Genomic DNA, 18,694 nt, shown 5'->3' on the forward strand with positions numbered 1-18,694 from the left:
GCCTGACACTCTCGATCTCCGGTATATATCTAGTATTTTAACCAGCCTCAGCTCTTTTAGATTAATCTTTATTAAATACTGAATTGTGATCTTTATCAATAGGTATTCTGATAAAGTCCCTTTTTAAATCCCATTTTAAAGTAACACGTTGTATGTTTATGGACTTAACCCTTTACAACGAAGACCTGGTCCACTACCTCCTGGACAGGGGTATACTCTCAGCTGCACTTAGTTGTGTCAGTTCTGCCTCCTCAACTAATATAGGATCGTACAATTAGGATCAGGTAAGCTGACATTGTTTACTGAAGTAAGTTAGATTGTTTTTATTTTTTAAGAGGTGCCTTTTCCCCTTACAGTACAGTCAATGTATTCATGGACAAAGTTCTCAAAGAATCTGAGCAGAAATTACTTTTGTGTTGCCCCAAATTAACTGCCTCGAGTGAATCATGGAACAGGCAGATAGCTGTGAATTTACATGAATATAAGGGCTGAGACACGGATGACACCTAGTGGCCTATGATTTTTTTTTTTTTTTTGTTTAGCTGGTGGCCGTAATGTCATGTGGTGGCGTCATTCGCTCATGCCGGCCATTTCGCCATCATTGTAGTGGTTCGAAAGGAACCCCGCCAAACACTGTTGTGGACCAGTGAAGCTTCAAGAGCCTTTACAGAAAGCTAAACATTGGAGTAAAGTAAAATGGTAGGTGGTGTTCACTTGTTTAAAACACCCATGTATGTCTGTACCTGTACAGTACATAACTGGTGTAATAGTCGATGACTAGCAGCTAGCATGTCGAGTAGCTAGCATGTCGAGTAGCTCGTGCACACAGTTTAGTCTGTTGTGAACGACGATAACCATATTTGTGTTGTCATTTTATGTCAAGAGCTTGATTGTTCATTTTAAATTAACATTAGGACTGTTGTGATGTCATTATTTGGTTTTAACAATTAATATTTGCTAATTTTCTCACTCACCTCCATGCTAGCTACTCCTGTTAGCCTTGTGCTCTCTCCTTCTCCGTCTTCACTATGAATATACCAGAGAACATTCAGTAATAGTCATTTAGTGACTATAAAGATTTCCATATTAAGATTAGACTGTTGTGATATCATTATTCAGTCTGATTCTGTCATTATTCCCAATTATTTTTACAACTTAAAAACAGTTTCCTGCAGTTTTAGATATTGTTCATAATGGACCAGCAGAAGTAGAAGTGAGAATCATTGTAAAATCAGATAAAACAAGAACAATTCAGACTGCCCAGAACGAAAGCAGGTCTTTCTGCTCCTTCCTTCAGATCTTTGAAACAGATATTTAAAAAACAGCTGTCCATATGTTGTGAGGAATGACCCTCACAGTCTCAGTATGAGTGTATACAGTATTGTAGTGTTATACAGCAGCATGCATATGGGTTGTATAGTGACACTACACTGTTTCAGTTTCAAACACACACACAGTCTAAAGATCTTTGACATTACAAATCTAATATTGAACCATGAAATATTGATTATTTCAATTTCATTAGAATAAAATAAAAGTATTCACCTGCTCTCTGCTCATTGTCATCCCCTTCCTAGATCCAGACTGAGAATAATCCCACTGGTTCAGATGGACTTCATGATGATGCAATCTATCTCATACCTTCTGTAAGTACTTGCACACTGAGATGAGCATCCACTGCACCTAAAGATGTCCGCTGTTATTTATTTTACAGTTACTCAGAGCAGAGCAGTGTAGCCCAGCCTTTTCAGTTAGTGACGGCTGATAACTGAGAAAAGTCCATTAAAGTGTGTTAAAGCCTTGTAACTGGATGTTTACAGTTCAGTCTAAACTTTGTTAGTTTGTTTCATGTCTGAGTCCTGAAGGAAATGATCAGTAATTCCTCAGAAAAAGGGGGAATAATTAAAGGATTATGTAATTAATATCTAATAACCCCTCTGATTTGTCTTGCTGTCCTCTGTTGTGCTCCTGACCCCAGGATGGGAACCAGCAGCCTGGAGATGAGGCCCCACCTGTCCCCAGGTAATATCAGTGTTAGTTCATACTTCACAGTGTAGACATGAGCTCCACAGTACTCACAGATAACCCCAAAAGCAACACATTATGAGCACAGTACAGTGTATTACAGTCATTTGCAGTTTATTAATAAAGTACAATTTAGTGTACTTTATTGATACATTTCAGTATAGTATTTTAGTCCGTTTTATCCCATTAAATGTGAAACTCAGAGTTATATAATTTATACCAGGGGTCGGTCTGACAGAGTTCAGACTGGTCTGTGGTGTAGGGCCAGTCTCAGGAGCCACCTGCTGACCAGCGGCACCAAACTACACACATAAAGAAAACATGGCTGTGGCTTATTAATAGGGTTGGGTATCGTTTGAATTGGAATGATTCCGGTTCCGATTCCGATTCCTTGTTTCGATTCCGGTTCCTAACGATTCTCGATTCCGATTCTTTTAAGAGGCAGGGTCAAAAAAGTTTAGGATATTTTAAATGAGCTAGCTAACCAAAGGTCTTTCTGAATGAAATAGTCTGACCTTCTCCATCAATTTTAATTCTATGAACTTTTTACTCTTTATGAACGTTACTATGAATTTCTCACAGGGCTGTTTTCAACTATAATATAAATATCAAATCTATGAACTTGAATATAAATATTATAAATTATAAATACATTTTCGCAGGGGTACACTTTCCTCAAGAGAGCTTTATTTTTGAAAACCTCATGAAAACACATTTACACATGAGTGTATGATGCTGCAGGTACTTAAACATGTTACCGTGCTCCCACTGATGGGCTAGCCTGGTGCAGAAAAGCAAATAAACAATAAGGAACAACTTGTAAAACCCAGTCCAGATTAGCAGCAGGTAGAGTATAAAATCAGAAACAGTTCTTGTTTAGGAAAATGATCATATCTGCCTTCTCAGGCAGGATGCGTGAGCGTTCTGGACAGATAGTGTCTCCCATAAATAGGAGAAAGCCAGATCTGACAGTCTTTTGTTGGTTCCACCACCATGCAGCAGGGTCCTCAGACATAATCTGCAGCTCTCTCTCCACTCGTTTCATGATGGACATGGAGCTGTGCTGTGACACTATGTTCTGTGCCTCTTCCTCAGCGAACAGCTCCTCCAGTGGAGTCTTCCTGGGCAGTTTGCAGGGAGGCTGTTGCTAAAAAACAAAACAAAAAGGTTCATCAGTATTATCACTAAAAAGGGGAAAACATCCATTAAAGGCATGATCATTATTTAAATTGAAAACCTATATAATATCAGCTATCGTACACTTACACTCTCCTGCTCATCCTCATTCTCCTCATTTGCCTCATTCTCAGACTGCATGGTGTCCTCATCAGCTCCACAGTCTTCCTCTGTTGACTACAAAGAACATAATTAGCATATAAATCTTAGATTTTAATAGCTGAAAAGGACAGTTGTGCAGAATGGCATTTCACCTGTTCAATCAGCTTTCTCTGGAGCTGGTCCCAGATGGTGTCATCATCATCCAATTTATGTTTAAAGTGCGGATCCAACGCAGTGGCCACTTGGAGAAAGTTCCTGATCTCATCATTCTGCAAAAAACATGTTCTTTAAATGTTTTAACAAGCCACAGGATATTTCTATTCTTCAACAATTTCTTTCCAGGTGCCCTGCCTCAGTCACTTACCTGGTAGCGCTTGGATAGATTTGCCCAAACCTGTTTTTTAAGGTTTGACACAAAGACTGTGTCTCCATCTTTTACAGCCAGGTTTGCCTCAAGCTTTTTGAGGATAGGCAGAATCTGTCCGCATGTGGGACTTTTTACGGAGGACACGCAGAGTGTTGACGTGTAGAGCACCTTCATCAGGTTGATGAAGTCTTCAGCTCTCCTAAAATCCTCCTCAGTTAGCCGAGCAAGTCTGTATGAAAAAGAATTAAGAACACACAGATTGGAGTTAGAAATATTCTCTTTTTTTCTTAACAAAACACCTAACATATGCACTCCCTACATTAGCACATGCACATTCACTCTCATACTGTTATTTGAATTCGTATTTTGTGTGTACTGGTATTTTTTGTCTAAGCTCATCTATCTATCTCTACCTGTCCCTTTCCATATTTTTTCTCAGCCTTTGATCCAAGCTGGCTGCTTGAATTGCAGGGTACTGCTCTGTGAATCTCTCCAGCATTAGGTACAGAGAGTTCCAGTGAGTGAGTGTCGGGGCAGCTCTGCTAAAAACAAGAACATCAATTTGAAGTTATTTAGCAGATGCTTTTCATCCTAGGAGACAAACAATACTTTTGTAAAATTGGACTCTATAAATACTATAGTACTACTCTGCAGAGCTCATAAATAATAATAAGATCAGACATATAAAGTCATTACGTGTCAATGCACAACAGTTAAATAAAGTGAACTTTGTGTGTCTTACGTAGAAGTTCTTGCTTCTCTTGGAGAACCACCTATTCATCCACACAACAATGGTTTGGACCTTGGCCACCCACTGACTCACTGAATTTAGGGAGTATAGACTTTGTGCTGCTAGATTAAGTGTGTGGGCAAAACAGCACAGTTTCACAAATTGCAGGCGCTTAATAGCCACATCCATGTTGGCAGCATTATCTACAGTGATTGCTACAATTTTATCAGATATGCCAATCTCTGACAGAACATCACTGATTTCCTCTGCAACAACACAACCGGTCTGTGCTTTGTATACAGCCTTTGTTTTTAGCACTTTTTGCTGCATTTTGCCCTCCACTATGTAGTGTGCTGTGATGGTGAGGTAGTGGTCCTGTGTGATGCTACTCCAGCCATCACATGTGAGTGCAACAGAGCTGACTTCACTGAGCTCTGTAATAATGTTAGACTTCTCAACCTTGTACCACGATGGGATTAATGTGTTTGACAGGTAGTCCCTGGAAGGTGGTGTGTATTTGGGGTTTAGAGTTTTCACCATGTCCCTGCAAACATAAAACATGTAATGTTGCTGTTACTGTTTAGCTCAGTATTAATTAGCTTAGCTCTATCGTTATTGCTTAACTAACCTACGACCTCTACGAGGCGGACCAGGGTGCGGTTGTTTGGTCCGCACCAGAGTTCGCGGCCAGCGTTCACACCGACCCAAACAGACCGCACCATGGGGCAAATGCTCCACAGTTCGGTTTAACCGGACTAATCAAGGCTGGTGTGAATGCACCCTAAGAGTAAGCAGGGGTACTGAACTCTGCCACAGTAGGAAAACACAGCAGCCCAGCTCTGCTTCAGGTCTGCACTGAGCTTTTAACATTCTGACACAAACTGCAACAGAGAATAAAAAAAATTTAGAATATTTTTGCTTTTTGATATTTAAAAAAATAATTAAAAAATGGTGCTGTTCTGATATTTTACATTTATTTTCATCTTTGAAAACCATCATGGCCTCATAGTGTTTTAGTTTTCTTTTTTCTTTTTTTAATGAATTGTTCGTGGTGCCTATTTTTACATTTGGCCAGACTATTTCCTTGAAAGTTTTCATTTAAAAACGCCTGGATATTTCACGTTATATACAGTATCTACTTAATATTTCTGAATCAAAGTTGATTCCATTGGCCTTCTCTCCATTAATAGATGTATGATTTGTTAAGATGTTCACTCAACCTCAACCTTTTATCATTTTTGGGGAGATAAAAATGGCTTATTTTTCCCATTTTGACGTATATTTTACAATAATTTCTTTTCTTCCATCCTGTTGACCAATGTTGAATCAATATTTGGTGTAATTTTTGGATCGGTTTGGTTCCCTGTAGATTGGTACAAAGATGCTTCATGTTGCTTCTCATTCTGATTTTTTTTTTTTTTTAATCATCCTAACTTTGATGCTTGATGAAGGTCCCTGACTGATACAGTGTGTCTCTATAAACTCAGTGCTGACAGTCTGCAGGTTATCAACCTTTTCTATCCCATTAATTAACATTTCATCATCATTTTATCACAGTGTTTTATTGTGGAAGATTTCTTCATCTATCATGTCAGTCTAAACTACCATGGATTATCACCCTTCAGTGCTCTTAACTGACTCCCTACTGTCTGTATTTCAGAGTGAATGGGGCCAACAGAGATGGCAGAGGACGTGGTCGACAGGCTCTCCGTGTATTAGTGTCACCAATACGCTGGGTGGTTGAGGTTCTGGTGAGCTATGCAGCTGAGGCTCTGGTAAACCAGGTTGCTGAGGCTATGAGGAGCTATGCACCTGAGGTTCCAGGGAGCAATGAAGCTGGTGTTCTGGTATCCTGGGCGACCAAGGCTCTGAAATGGTTGATGACCAAGGCTCTGGGATGGTTGATGACCAAGGCTCTGGGATGGTTGATGACCAAGGCTCTGGGATGGTTGATGACCGAGGCTCTGAGATTCTGGATCCTCTGAAGCCTGGTATGTACCTGGCCAAACAAGTATTTTTCAATTTCTTTAGCTAGCCTTTGTCTTTATTTCTTACCTGTCTCTGTATTATAGCATGACAGCTTTAGGTCCGTTACCAGAGGTGGGAATTGTGGAGTCATCAAGTCATCTCCATGCCATGTATTTGTTCTGTTTATGCCCTAAACCAGCTGAGTCCAATCAGCACAGCTCTTCAGCCAGGAAGGTGAGCCAATTAGTGAATGCACCTGGTTCAGTGACTGAGCAGAACAAATACATGGCATGGAGATGACTTGATGACTCCACAATTCCCACCTCTGTCAGTTACATCACAGCCTCAGTACAGTCTCTCTTATGAGTGCAGGTGTATAGAGAATAGAGGAGCTCACATCTCAAACATCCCATTTCTACACAAAAAGTATTAAAAGCTCACCTGATACATTTCCCTCCTGTTGAAACTGTTGTCACAACCCAACTCATCCCCTTTTTCATTTCTCTCCTTGTCTCTCTTTTGAATACAGGAACATCTGGATCAAACTGAAGAGTTTGCTACCCACTGACAGACGTCCAGCATCCAGCACTGACACCAGCTGCACTCTCATTATTTTTAAAAGTTAATGTTTACATTTTAATTTGTTGAATTTTAATGTTGTTAATTGACATTGGTGCTTGACATTTCAAAATGTACTGTAACTTTTAAAATAACTGGTCTGTGTCTTTTCATTCAACAATTTTCTTTATTATAAATTACACAAAAGGCAACGAAAAAGTGATCATTTTACCTTTTTTAGCCACACACAGTCACATTGACCCCGCAGTTACATTTTGTCAGGGGTTAAGGTCAAACAAAATTGAGGACCAAGTGCAGACACAAAAGCAAGCTTTAATTATCAAAGCTGAAATATCAAAACACAAGAAATAAAGACAAACCCAAAATGAGACAGGAGGACAAAGACAAAGTTGCAACAAAGCTAAAACAAAGTTCAACCAAAAGCAAAATACAAATCAGATGAAAAAACAAGGAACCAACATCCAAACATACCAGATGGGGAAACACAGGCAGAGACACTGGAGGAACACAGAAACAGGAGAACGAACAAACTGACAAACATGAGGGAGAACAAAGACTATATACACAGACACTAACGAGGGGATCAGGAACAGGTGGAGTGAGGAGGGAAGAGGAACAGGTGAGGAAACGAGTGGAAAAGCATTGGGAGGGAAAAACACACAGGAGGAACTGAAAAGCAGGATGCGACACACAAGGGTAAAACTTCGAAGTAAAACAGGAAACAGAAACAACCATAACACATTTCTGTTCTTACAGGTGTACATCATGGCCACCTGGTTAAATCTAATGCAGTCTAACACAACAGTTCATAAAAAAGGTTATCTTGTTTAGTTTTTTTATACAGAGGTGTTAAATATTTTGTTAACTCTCACTGATATCAACTGGTTATGGAAAATATTGCAGACCCCCCTCTAAGACAGATTCAATGTTATGACTCCCTAAAGGGACCCTTACCCAAATGAGGTCTATTATAATCCAGGTAAATTGTCACTTTTTAAAAAAGGGTTTAAAAAAAGGAAATAATGTTTGAGCCCTTGAGTCTGTAACCTATATGTATGTGTGTATATATTGACTGCCACTGCCTCTCTACGCCTCCCCTGGACTCTGTGTTGTGTTTCTGTGGGTGTTCTGGGGTGTGATGTGGACAGAAGGCAGCAGACACTGGGCTCTGGGTTGTGGTTGAGACCTTGGCTGCACTTTAACGCTTGATTGAAACAATCCTTTCAGTAGCTCACAGTCAGCTTCTTGCCCTTACAGGGCATTAATAGGTAAACTTTAAAAAAACATGGTGGCTTTCTGCAGAGCATAACTCTAAAATAGGATATACTACAAGGTACCAAAAACAAGAACTGCTGAATTATTAGAGATTGTGCAACATTGCCACCTAGTGACTTATACAGGCCACTGTGTCTACATCTATTTTAGACAATGAAGTGTTGAGGATGAGTTCAGGAGTCTCATAGTCTGAGGAGTGAAGCTGCTCTGTAGTCTGAGGAGTGAAGCTGCTCTGTAGTCTGGTGGTACAGCAGCAGATACTTCTGTATCTGTTGTCGACGACAGCAGGGTGAACACACTGTGGCTGTTTAGGTTGGATGGTGGAAGGGAGAGAGAGAGAGCCTCATGCCCCTTTTATTGGTTAGCATCAATCAGTCCGGACTAGTTTCACCTGAGAGGAAAGAAAGACAAAGCATCAGTCAACAGTTGTACACCATAATCAACAAGGGGGGGCATGTAATATTTAACAAACATTCAATATTATATCTGCCATAAAGGTAGAATTTATTACAAGACTGTCGCATTAGACTTAACTACTACCTGCTAGGTGGGTCAATAAATTGCACATCTAAGACTGAAGACAAGTTGCAAGCTATGCAATATAGTCATGTGTTACTGTAACACTACTCGCACATTTTCTTTTACTGAAAAACAGTCTCAAAATAATTTCTATTCAATAACCACACTATCAGTGGTGAAGATATCCTCTCCAACACCTGCAGCAAAAACAGTTGTGTGTCTTATGGTAACCACTCACTGTCTCCAGCTCCTCAGTCTCTGTTCCCACCCATCCATGGTGTCTGTTGTTCTGTGCTTTTAGCTATTTCAACTCTCCCCTCAGCTGCCCATTGGTCCACGGCAGCCATGCTCTTATCTCTCACTGGCTGGCCACAATGTCTATCAAAAGTAGGGCGCACCAGGTGCAGGTGATCTGGGATTAATCTATCACAGTCTCGAGTTAGGAAGTAAAATAACGCTCAGGCTGAATGATCTAAAAGCATGCATAAAACCATGATCAATAATGAAAACTGAATCATAAATCATGCACGTAAATGAAACCCAAAATATAAAAGCATACATGTAAACATAACAGAACCACAAAAGTGCATCTGAGGTCTGATGAGTAGCATATCAGTCCAAACAAAGGGAGCACAATGTTCCCAATTCCAGTCATAAAAAAGAAGAAGATGCATGGGAAACACATCGCATGACTTCTGATGAAGAAATGCCTGAAAGAACACATTTCAGAGAGGAGGTCAACGACTGATTTGTTTTCAAATGATTGACGGGGCAGGTAGGTGGGCCCTAGAGTGCTTCAGGGCTGGAAGTTGGTCATTTCAACAAGAAAAAAGACAAAGCCTCTCATGATGTTGGAATGTAGCATGAATGTTTCTTCAGCATGTTATCAATAACAGGTTGTACTGTGAACAACTATTTGCAGTTGTTGATGTCAGTTCCCTGCACAGGTGAAAGAGATCAACAAGAGTTGTTTTTATCTTCACATACAGTTCATACTTCTCATATCTTTATTGTGGTTTGGCCACTGCCTGGCTGCAGTCATTCACGGGAATTTCCATGCTTAGAACAGACCTGTGACATTAATTACTCAGAACACGAGAACAGACTTTTTGTTGCTGTTGACAGTGTTACAGGTTTTACATAAATGTCCTCAAAACAAGAATCAAGAGCCAGAAAGATGTGGAGGAAAGAAATAACAAATGTTTGATGCCACTTTTTGTCCAGTCATCCAGACCTGCTCTGAAGGTGTTCAGACAAGTCGAACCAGTTTGTCAGCATGTTTTTTATGCAGCCTGGAGAAACCTTTCCAAAGACTCGATCAGACGCCTGAAACAAACACAACATGCTGAAAAATCCTGTCAGAGCCTGAGTTTGTCACACACTTAGTTGGTAAAGCAACAAAGTTTAGCTACCTGCAGAATACTGTAAGAGGACAATGTTTCTGGACACCTAATCATTATGTCACATATGTAACTACAGGAAAACACGAGTTATGGTGGTGGTATTACTGTCTCCACTCTTCTGTCAGTGTTCACATGTTGAACCTGGCTGATGGGCTAGGGTTAGGGTCCCACTCAGCCAGCAGAGCATCAGTGAGCTCACAGTAAATAACACTGATGCTGGCTGATAAGGTCTGACTCACAGTCAGCATCCCAGTTCAGCCCAAAGGGGTTAGATGGGGTTGAATCATAGAATGTATGTGAAAGTGGTATATGATAATGAAAAAGGCCTGACCAGCAGTGACACACTAAACCCCAGAGTGACCACTCACTGTCAGCATTATGCTATAAAATCATATATTTGTGTGGCCCATTAGTAAGGATTATTACTATACTTTAAGTCCACTCCCAACTCTGGTAAGAATGATTTTTCTGTCTCTCTAACAATTTGAAAGAGATTAAAGGAATCACATGAATCATTAAAAGCATCACAAAGAAATATCTTCATGTATAATATTTGTCGAATTAACAAGAAGAATGAGGAAGAGACGGCATTTATAAAGTGTCTCCTAACTCAACTACTCACTAAATTGAGGGATTTTTTAAGGGAGTCTGGGGACTTTATCCACGGGGACAAAGAAGTACCCTATATTGGTTACTGTTTAGTGTATTTGTAAAATTTGACATGTTTAGCGTCAGTACAATGTTTCTTCTTTCATAAATTGAGTGTAAATGGTGAAATCAGTGTAAACAGTGTGTTCAAACAGCTGCTAAACGTAAGGTAAGACTTTAGCACTTTAGACACAGAAGCAGACAGGCTGGTACAAATTGACACTTTTTACAAGGAAACAAACATGTTCATGTTTTCATTTAATGCTGAATTTACTAGAAGGTAGTTTTTGAATTGTTGTAGCAAAGTTTCAGTCTTTAAATTTCTCCTCACTGAACAAATCTTAAAATCGCATGATTTGTTTAGGGAGCCTGGTGATAGTGTTGTTATTAGTTCACATGTTGGATCAGTTGAAACAGACAGTGTGTCCACAAACATCTGCTGCTAAGGTTGGAAGCGTTTTTGAGTTAAGAGAACCCAAACACCTTTTCTTCTTCTTTGTCTGTCAGAGAGGACATCAGCTGACTAGGTGTTGGTCCAGGACACATGAGCTTACACACTGCTGAAAGCATGCAGCCCAGACCAGCTCCAAATGTGGTTTGAGTGATCAGATTAAAATTGTTTCCTTGAAGCATCTTGGGAGTGTTCACACCTGTACTCAGAGCTGTTCACTTGTGATGGGATCACTCAGCACGTACGTTTGTACCAAGTGTGAACAGCCTCTTTGATTCAGGGTCATATTTTATTGGAAATCTGTTTTTTGAGGTCCCCTGATAATACTAGTCCCTTGCAAGTAGGGCCAGGACGCACCAGTTTGCTTTTTGGTTTTGTTGTGCAGAAATGCTCGATGTATTTTACTTTTTTATCAAAATTGGATGTTGGGTTACATTTGGTTTCATGTTACAACAAGTGATGGGATCTACATGATAGAATGAGGATATGAGCTGATTTACATTAACTTCCAGTATTTATTGAGATGCTCTGTGACTTCAGAGTGCACACTTTAAAAACAGACCGCACTTCCTTGTGCTTTAAATTCCAGTCTGGCAGATAGAGGGGGACCGCCCATGTGGAGGTGGTAAAGGACAAGTGCCAGGAAGAAAGATTCATAGCATGACAGGACACACAACAGCAGGATCCTTTTGCTTCTGGCTGGTTTTTCAGCACAAACATGGCATACTATAAAGGTAAGAGTTCAGTGTAATTATTCATTTTCACTTTGTTACAGTGTGATTTATATACACATATTTTACATAGTGAATTATCAAGTTGAAGAACAACTATGCATTTATGTTCAAGTGAAATTTAAGAGAGACAAATGTTAAAATATGACACGACCCTTAAACTTTTTTTTCTCTATTAGTGTATAATCTATAGTCAGGTGACAAAGAGTTACAAATAGTGTCAATTATTATGATTTGAAATCAAGTAATTACAGATACAAGGTGCATCTATTGTAATTTTTAACAAAATAATATTCTCATGCCCGCCACATTTTTTTGGCAATGGAGTGTTCAGGAGTCTCAAAGCCTTGGCAATGACTCCGTAGTCTGGTGGTACAGCAGCAGATACTTCTGTATCCTTTGCCAGATGGCAGGATTACTAATTATTAATAATTATTATAATTATTATTATTATTAATTACATGACAGTGAGGCCTACTAATCCCAGTAACACTTTTGTGAATCAGATTATTAACTGTCTGTTGAATCTGTTCATTAGTGACTATTAGGGTAGCCACTAATGAACTGTTAAAGGAATAGTTCACTCTAAAACAAAATTCAGTCATTATCGACTCACCCACATGCTGGTGATAAGTCCGGTGTAGTTTCTTATTCCTCAAAGTGCAGCTGGAGACTCGCGGGGGTACTCTCCGGCAACGATAATCCATATAACGAGCCGGACAAGATGAATGGGACTCGCGATAGATACACACCGGTATTTACTTCCTGCTGTGAGCCACCGAGTGACACACAAACACAAGGGGGATCTGCTGCACTGGTGATTTGAAACTTTGAAACTCACAGCACCATGTAAATACCGGTGTGTATCTATCGCGAGTCTCGTTCATCTTGTCCGGCGCGGCTTCCGTAGTGCAATCGGCTGCGAGGGAGACTCGCGTGAACGCGGAGCGTGCCTCCGTGTAAACATAGCATAGTGACTGTTTAGGCTAGGAAAATGTACTAAATGACGTCGTTTCGAGTAAACTCTGGATGTCGCCACTTCAGGACACTTGGATTGCAGCGGACGAGCAGTATGGAGGAATATTACAGAGTTTTTGTGTAGTTTTATGGGCATTTTCTCCCGGTCGCCACTTAAGCTCGTTATATGGATTATCGTTGCCGGAGAGTACCCCCGCGAGTCTCCAGCTGCACTTTGAGGAATAAGAAACTACACCGGACTTATCACCAGCATGTGGGTGAGTCGATAATGACTGAATTTTGTTTTAGAGTGAACTTTTCCTTTAACACCATATTTAAACAAGTAATATTAACTGTATGAGCTCACTTAGTCTCACATACTCAGGTTATTAGGAGATATTAAGGGACCTGATGCTGCTCCACTCTCTGTGGATGTCTCTGAGGCCGAGGCCACGTGGTTCATGATGTGAAGCTTTGCTGTGTGAAGGTGATAGATATAATGTTATATAACTTCACAGCTATAATAGTTGTCATTTCCACTGGGGACGATTAGGACATGTCCCTCTAACTTTTTGAAATAGCTGATTTTGTCCCCATCACTTTTTTAAAACATAGTTAAAAAAAAACAAAAAAAACCCTTGCACCAAGAAGTGTTGCCTAACAAATGAGACTGAGCTCCATCAGCAGCTGCAGTTGAAACTGGCTGTGGCAATCTTTGGATGTACTGTAGTGACTAGCTGATTTTAGCAAGTTAGTTCAGTTAGCCATGCAGCTAAATGGCCCTAGTAGTTGAATGGCTGTGCGCCTGGTCCACAACAGATCATTGAGGCGTAGGAGGCAGAGGAGCTAAGTTCAGAGTGCTCAGCAGCCTCCCAGTGATCACAGCTGGACACCAGACTGGGACTGGGACTGGGACTGGTACACAGTATCTCAGAGCAACAGATTCTAGTCTGAAGACGGGATATAGTGTAGTATGGAGGTGGTTTATAGCGGCTATGAGATTTGCAAAGGGAGAACAGTGTGTAGAGATGGAATATTTTCACATTCTACTCAGTAAATTCAGGATTTATTTCAACCAAACCGGTGGTGATTGTGGAAAGACAAACCTTGACCGTTTAAGTGAGTTTTGTTTCTGTTGAGTTTGAATAAGGTGTGTTTTATGATGAGGAGTGTGTTTACAGGTCTTGGGCTACTGCATATGTAAAACAATATTATATTGCAGGAAGCTGCATGTATTCTGATGAATTGCCTCCAGTGATGTCACTGAGTGGTTCACTTGCATTGTGGTTAATGCGGTCACCAGATCCTGAAAAAACAGTCCAGTGGTCCTGAAACACTGGACTCATAATGGACAGATTCCAAACAAATGATCAAAATCAATACAGCAGAACCAGAACCTGTCCACTGTTGTGGACCAAGTACACCTGCTCATGGCAAGGGTACTCCTCGACGGCAGTGACCCCCTCAGCAGGACAATGCACCCTGACACACCACAAAAACTGCTCAGGAACAGCCTGAGGAAGAGCCTTTTCCAAACCTGTTGGATAACATAAAAAATGCCTTGTCATCAAGCTGAACAAAGGCTGTTACATCAGCCTTGAAGCCTGGCTGTTGGCTGGAAGTATACGCTGATATTGTCTCATGAGAGCTGACTCTTATCTTTCATTTTCAAAAATGTAGTTAGCTGAGATATTCCATCTGGAGTGCACACAGTTTGACAGCGTAGCACTGTATGACTGAATGTGTATTTCTCTCCAACACAGATTCAAATGAAAGGAGAATTGTTCTAGTCGGAAAGACCGGAGTGGGGAAGAGCGCAGCTGGAAACACCATCCTGGGCAGAGAAGCATTCGAGTCTGAACTGTCTCCGTCTTCCCAGACGTCTGAGTGCCAGAAAGCCAAGGGGGAGGTTGGAGGCCGAACAGTCGCTGTCATTGACACCCCGGGCCTGTTTGACACTAATTTCACCCAAGAAGAAGTCCTGAAGAGGATCAAGATGTGCATCTCTTTCTCTGCTCCTGGTCCTCATGCCTTCCTGGTGGTTCTTCAACTGGGAAGATTTACCCAGGAAGAGAAAGAAACCATCAAGATGATTCAGACCACTTTTGGTGAAGACGCAGGAAAATACACAATGGTGCTGTTCACACATGGAGATCAGCTGAGGAAGCAAACCATCGAGGGCTATATTGCTGAGAGTCCTGATCTGAAAGCCCTCATTCGGACGTGTTATGGTCGATATCATGTCTTTAACAATGAAATCAAAGACCATCAACAAACCAGTCAGCTCCTGGACAAAATTGATAAGATGACAATGGCTAATGGTGGAAGCTACTACACCAACGAAATGTTCATGAAGGCAGAGGCATTCATAGAGAAGGAGAAGCAGCGACTCCTGAAGGAGTTGGAAGCACAGAGGCAGAAAGAGCTGGATCAGATGAGAGCCAAATATCCAGACAGGATCTACCACAAGAAGGAGAAGCAGGTGTATATGAGATACGACTGTGAGGCTAGAACACATGCTGAAAGATCAAATGAGTTTGTTGCTGCTCCAGCAATAGCTATAGCTACAGCCTGTGGTGCTGCTGTTGGAGGTCTGCTTGGAGTTGCAGGAGGTCCAGTCGGTTTGGTAATTGGAGTAGCAGCTGGTGCAGCTGTTGGAGCTACTGTTGGTGCCTTATCAGTGAGAGTCTCAGATCGCTGCAATGTTCAATGAGGACAGAACATACAGTTAAAGCCTTTTTCTGCAGTATAAACCGTCAGTGGGAGCGCTGCAATTGGTAGCTTTCCCTGTATGTAGTGTAGGATCCTGGACTCCGCCTGTTCACTGTGCAGACAGGACCGCCTTTTCATGGCGTTCTCTGTCCTGATTGGATAAAGTGGGCAGGGATACTAAGGAATTAATTTCCTCTTTTACTACATGAGCAGAAGGAGGAGAGACATTGGATACTGACCAAACACTCTGTAACAGTGATTACTGTTGTATCACAGAGCTATTTAACACTTTTTAATAAGAAAATACAGTTACAGCAGCTTTAAATGATGATGTTTATATTTGATTGTTTTCGGGAAAAATAAAGTCATTAACTAGTACAGTCTGCTTATTTGCTTCTTTTGTAAATTCTTTGCACAAATAATTTAAATGGAAGATCAATGTATATTAACATTTAATATATGGGTTCAAATGTGTACCTGAACTGGAGCTAATCAGCTTGTATTATTCTGCATCTTAAACAATGTTTTGACCACATTATCTTTGTACAATTTAACTCAAATCATCAGTGTACTCACCATGATAGATTATGATAAATGTGTAACATCTAAATAAATCATGTTAAACTGATGTAGATTCTGTGGATTCATTTCTTGAGTTGATTCACATATAAAGTTTATGAAAGAGAGGAGAAACAATTATTTTTCTCCCTTTTGTTACAGCAGGTGAATTTGTTTTAAAGGAGTGTTTGGCTGCGTTACTCGAGATTTTTCTCCAAAAAAACTCCACCTGTGAGTCTCTTTCTCCGTACTCGCTGCCTTCCCTTAACTTTCTGTGGCGTTTAGCTCCAGAGCTTTGGTTGCTGCTCCAGACCTCTTGATGTTCAGTCTACGCATCTTTAAGAACACAGACAGGTTGAAAACACAGAAACCTACTGACAAACCAACCAACAAATCGACACAGGTGAAAACATAACCTCTTAAATTAGACATACCTGCTTTTTTTCCATTTCATGCATTTCATCCTTTCACTCAACTACAATTCAGAGGGAATTATTGTACTTTATAGTTCACTTCATTCATCTGTCAGCTGTGGTTGATGGTTACTTTCAATCATCAGATTGATTAGTAATGACAATAATCATATAACATACTTAAAATGAGCTCTGCCTCAACAATAACAGTACAACAGTAATATGCTGCTTACACATCAGGCATCTGGCATTTTGGAGTCTCATTCCCAACTCGTCAAGTAGTGATGCTTTGGGATTGTAGGCTGGTCTGTTGCTACTCAATCCGACAAAGTAGGGAAAACCAAAGAGTCAGTATTTGATATTTTGGGAATGACACATAAAAATAAACTTTACTTACAAATAGGACCTTTAATCTCTGCTGCTTGACATTCTTGGACAGACAAAAACTGTCTGATGTTAGAAGACAAGTTTAAACACATACAGTACAAATCTGCATTTAAGTTCAATACTCTGTACAGTGCTGGCAGCAAAAGAACATAGAGCTAACAATAAAGATGTTGTTATGTTTTATCTCAACAGGATCTCGGAAGCAGAAAACGAGTGATGAACTCCGAATTATTTTGTTGGGGAAAACTGGAGCAGGGAAGAGCGCAGCGGGAAACACCATCTTGGGGAGAGAAGCGTTCCAGTCTGAACTGTCCTCCTCCTCCTGGACTTTTCAATGCAAGAGAGCTGAGGGAGAAGTCAGAGGTCGAAAGGTCGCCATCATTGACACTCCAGGGCTGTTTGACACAAATTTCACCCAAGAGGAAGTGTTGAAGAGGATCAAAACGTGTATTTCTCTGTCTGCTCCTGGTCCTCATGCCTTCTTGGTGGTTCTGAAGCTGGACAGGTTCACCAAGGAGGAGAAAGACACAGTGAGGATTATCCAAAGTACTTTTGGTGAAGAGGCAGCTAAATACTCAATGGTGTTGTTCACACATGGAGACAAGCTAAAGAAACAAACTATCGAAAGCTTTGTTTCAAAGAGTGAAGAACTTGAAGAGTTCATTCAGGTATTCTACGGGAGATATCACGTCTTCAACAACCGAGTGAAGGACCGGGAACAGATCGATCAGCTCCTTGAGAAAATTGACAGAATGACTATGGAGAATGACGGAGGGCACTACAACGCACAAATGTTCACGAGAGCAAAAAAGGCCTCAAAGAAAGAGAAACGAAGGCTTTCAAAGGAGCTGAAGGCCATAGAGAAGCAGCGGAGGAGCGACCTGAAGGCTGAGGTCGAGAAAGAAATGAATGAAGGAGGGTCAATTAAACAGGATAAATGTCTTCTGCAGTAGAGGATGGAGGTTGTTCAGAAGCTAGAAGAAGAAGCTACCTGTTGTTGGGGATTTTTATGGTCAATGTATAATTAATATAAAAAGTACTGCATTAGTTTTGTGGTCAAAGAGTTGATTCTGGGATGTGTATGACGTGAACTAGTAGAAAAATGTGACTAAGCAATTGTAAAAATCTGCATCAAATGATATGATGCCTAGTTTGATAGACAGATGTTTGTCCACATTTAAAGATGCAAAAAATGATGCTGCCGGTAGCTCCTTCAAATTTCCCTACATTTTTGTTTTTTAACTCTTTTTTTTTTATTAATGAAGCATACGACCTATAACAGAAATGCATTCATCAGCATTGGAAATGTAAAGCACACTTAGAGATGATCACTGCCCACTGCGTCTTTACCTTTTAGCTGGACCACCCCGGGGAAAAGAGCCGAGAGAGCCAAGATGACAGCCATGTTAATTCAGCGTGGATTGGAGGCTGCTCCTGGATAATGTCCAGTTGCAGGAAATTGAAATGGAAAAACAGGTCTCAAAGACCGTCTTGCCCACATCTTTACAGAGACCCGTCTCCACAGGTCCTGTGGGGCAGGAAGGAGTTTACAATCTTTCATTTCATTATGTAGCCCAATCTCTATAATGACAGATGAATCACCTTGAACCTTAGTGGGTCAGGCCTGGCGCAAGACTCTGGATCAGGGCTCTGTGCAGACCAGTCAAGTTCCTCCACACAATAGTGGGCCAAA

The 18,694-nt window shown here is 40.7% G+C and overlaps 3 protein-coding genes and 1 long non-coding RNA gene across 4 annotated transcripts; 3 read left to right on the forward strand and 1 right to left on the reverse strand.

Moving 5' to 3' along the window:
* The first annotated feature begins 202 nt into the window (after nt 1-202).
* Nucleotides 203-6,966, forward strand: LOC311273751 (uncharacterized protein). Its single transcript, XM_084380966.1, has 6 exons — nt 203-284; nt 543-699; nt 1,578-1,646; nt 1,979-2,022; nt 6,061-6,391; nt 6,898-6,966. The coding sequence occupies exons 2-5, from the start codon at nt 697-699 to the stop codon at nt 6,383-6,385; spliced, it is 441 nt and encodes a 146-aa protein (XP_084237092.1). The 5' UTR covers nt 203-284; nt 543-696; the 3' UTR covers nt 6,386-6,391; nt 6,898-6,966.
* On the reverse strand, nt 6,311-9,055 carry LOC311273752. Its single transcript, XR_014624698.1, has 3 exons — nt 8,980-9,055; nt 7,419-8,613; nt 6,311-6,399 (listed from the first exon to the last, which is right to left on the reverse strand). It is a non-coding gene; the product is annotated as an uncharacterized lncRNA (long non-coding RNA).
* Nucleotides 9,056-11,915: 2,860 nt separating this feature from the next.
* LOC311274429 (GTPase IMAP family member 9-like) lies at nt 11,916-16,214 on the forward strand. The gene is made up of 2 exons (XM_084382107.1): nt 11,916-11,977; nt 14,695-16,214. The coding sequence occupies exons 1-2, from the start codon at nt 11,962-11,964 to the stop codon at nt 15,642-15,644; spliced, it is 966 nt and encodes a 321-aa protein (XP_084238233.1). The 5' UTR covers nt 11,916-11,961; the 3' UTR covers nt 15,645-16,214.
* Nucleotides 16,215-17,168: 954 nt separating this feature from the next.
* Nucleotides 17,169-17,954, forward strand: LOC311273556 (GTPase IMAP family member 9-like; the record flags this gene model as incomplete). The annotated part of the gene is made up of 1 exon (XM_084380660.1): nt 17,169-17,954. The coding sequence occupies one exon, from the start codon at nt 17,169-17,171 to the stop codon at nt 17,952-17,954; it is 786 nt and encodes a 261-aa protein (XP_084236786.1).
* Between the last annotated feature and the right edge of the window lie 740 nt (nt 17,955-18,694).

This window comes from Pagrus pagrus (genome assembly GCF_965226575.1).
Source record: "Pagrus pagrus genome assembly, chromosome: 18".
Lineage (NCBI taxonomy): Eukaryota > Metazoa > Chordata > Actinopteri > Spariformes > Sparidae > Pagrus > Pagrus pagrus.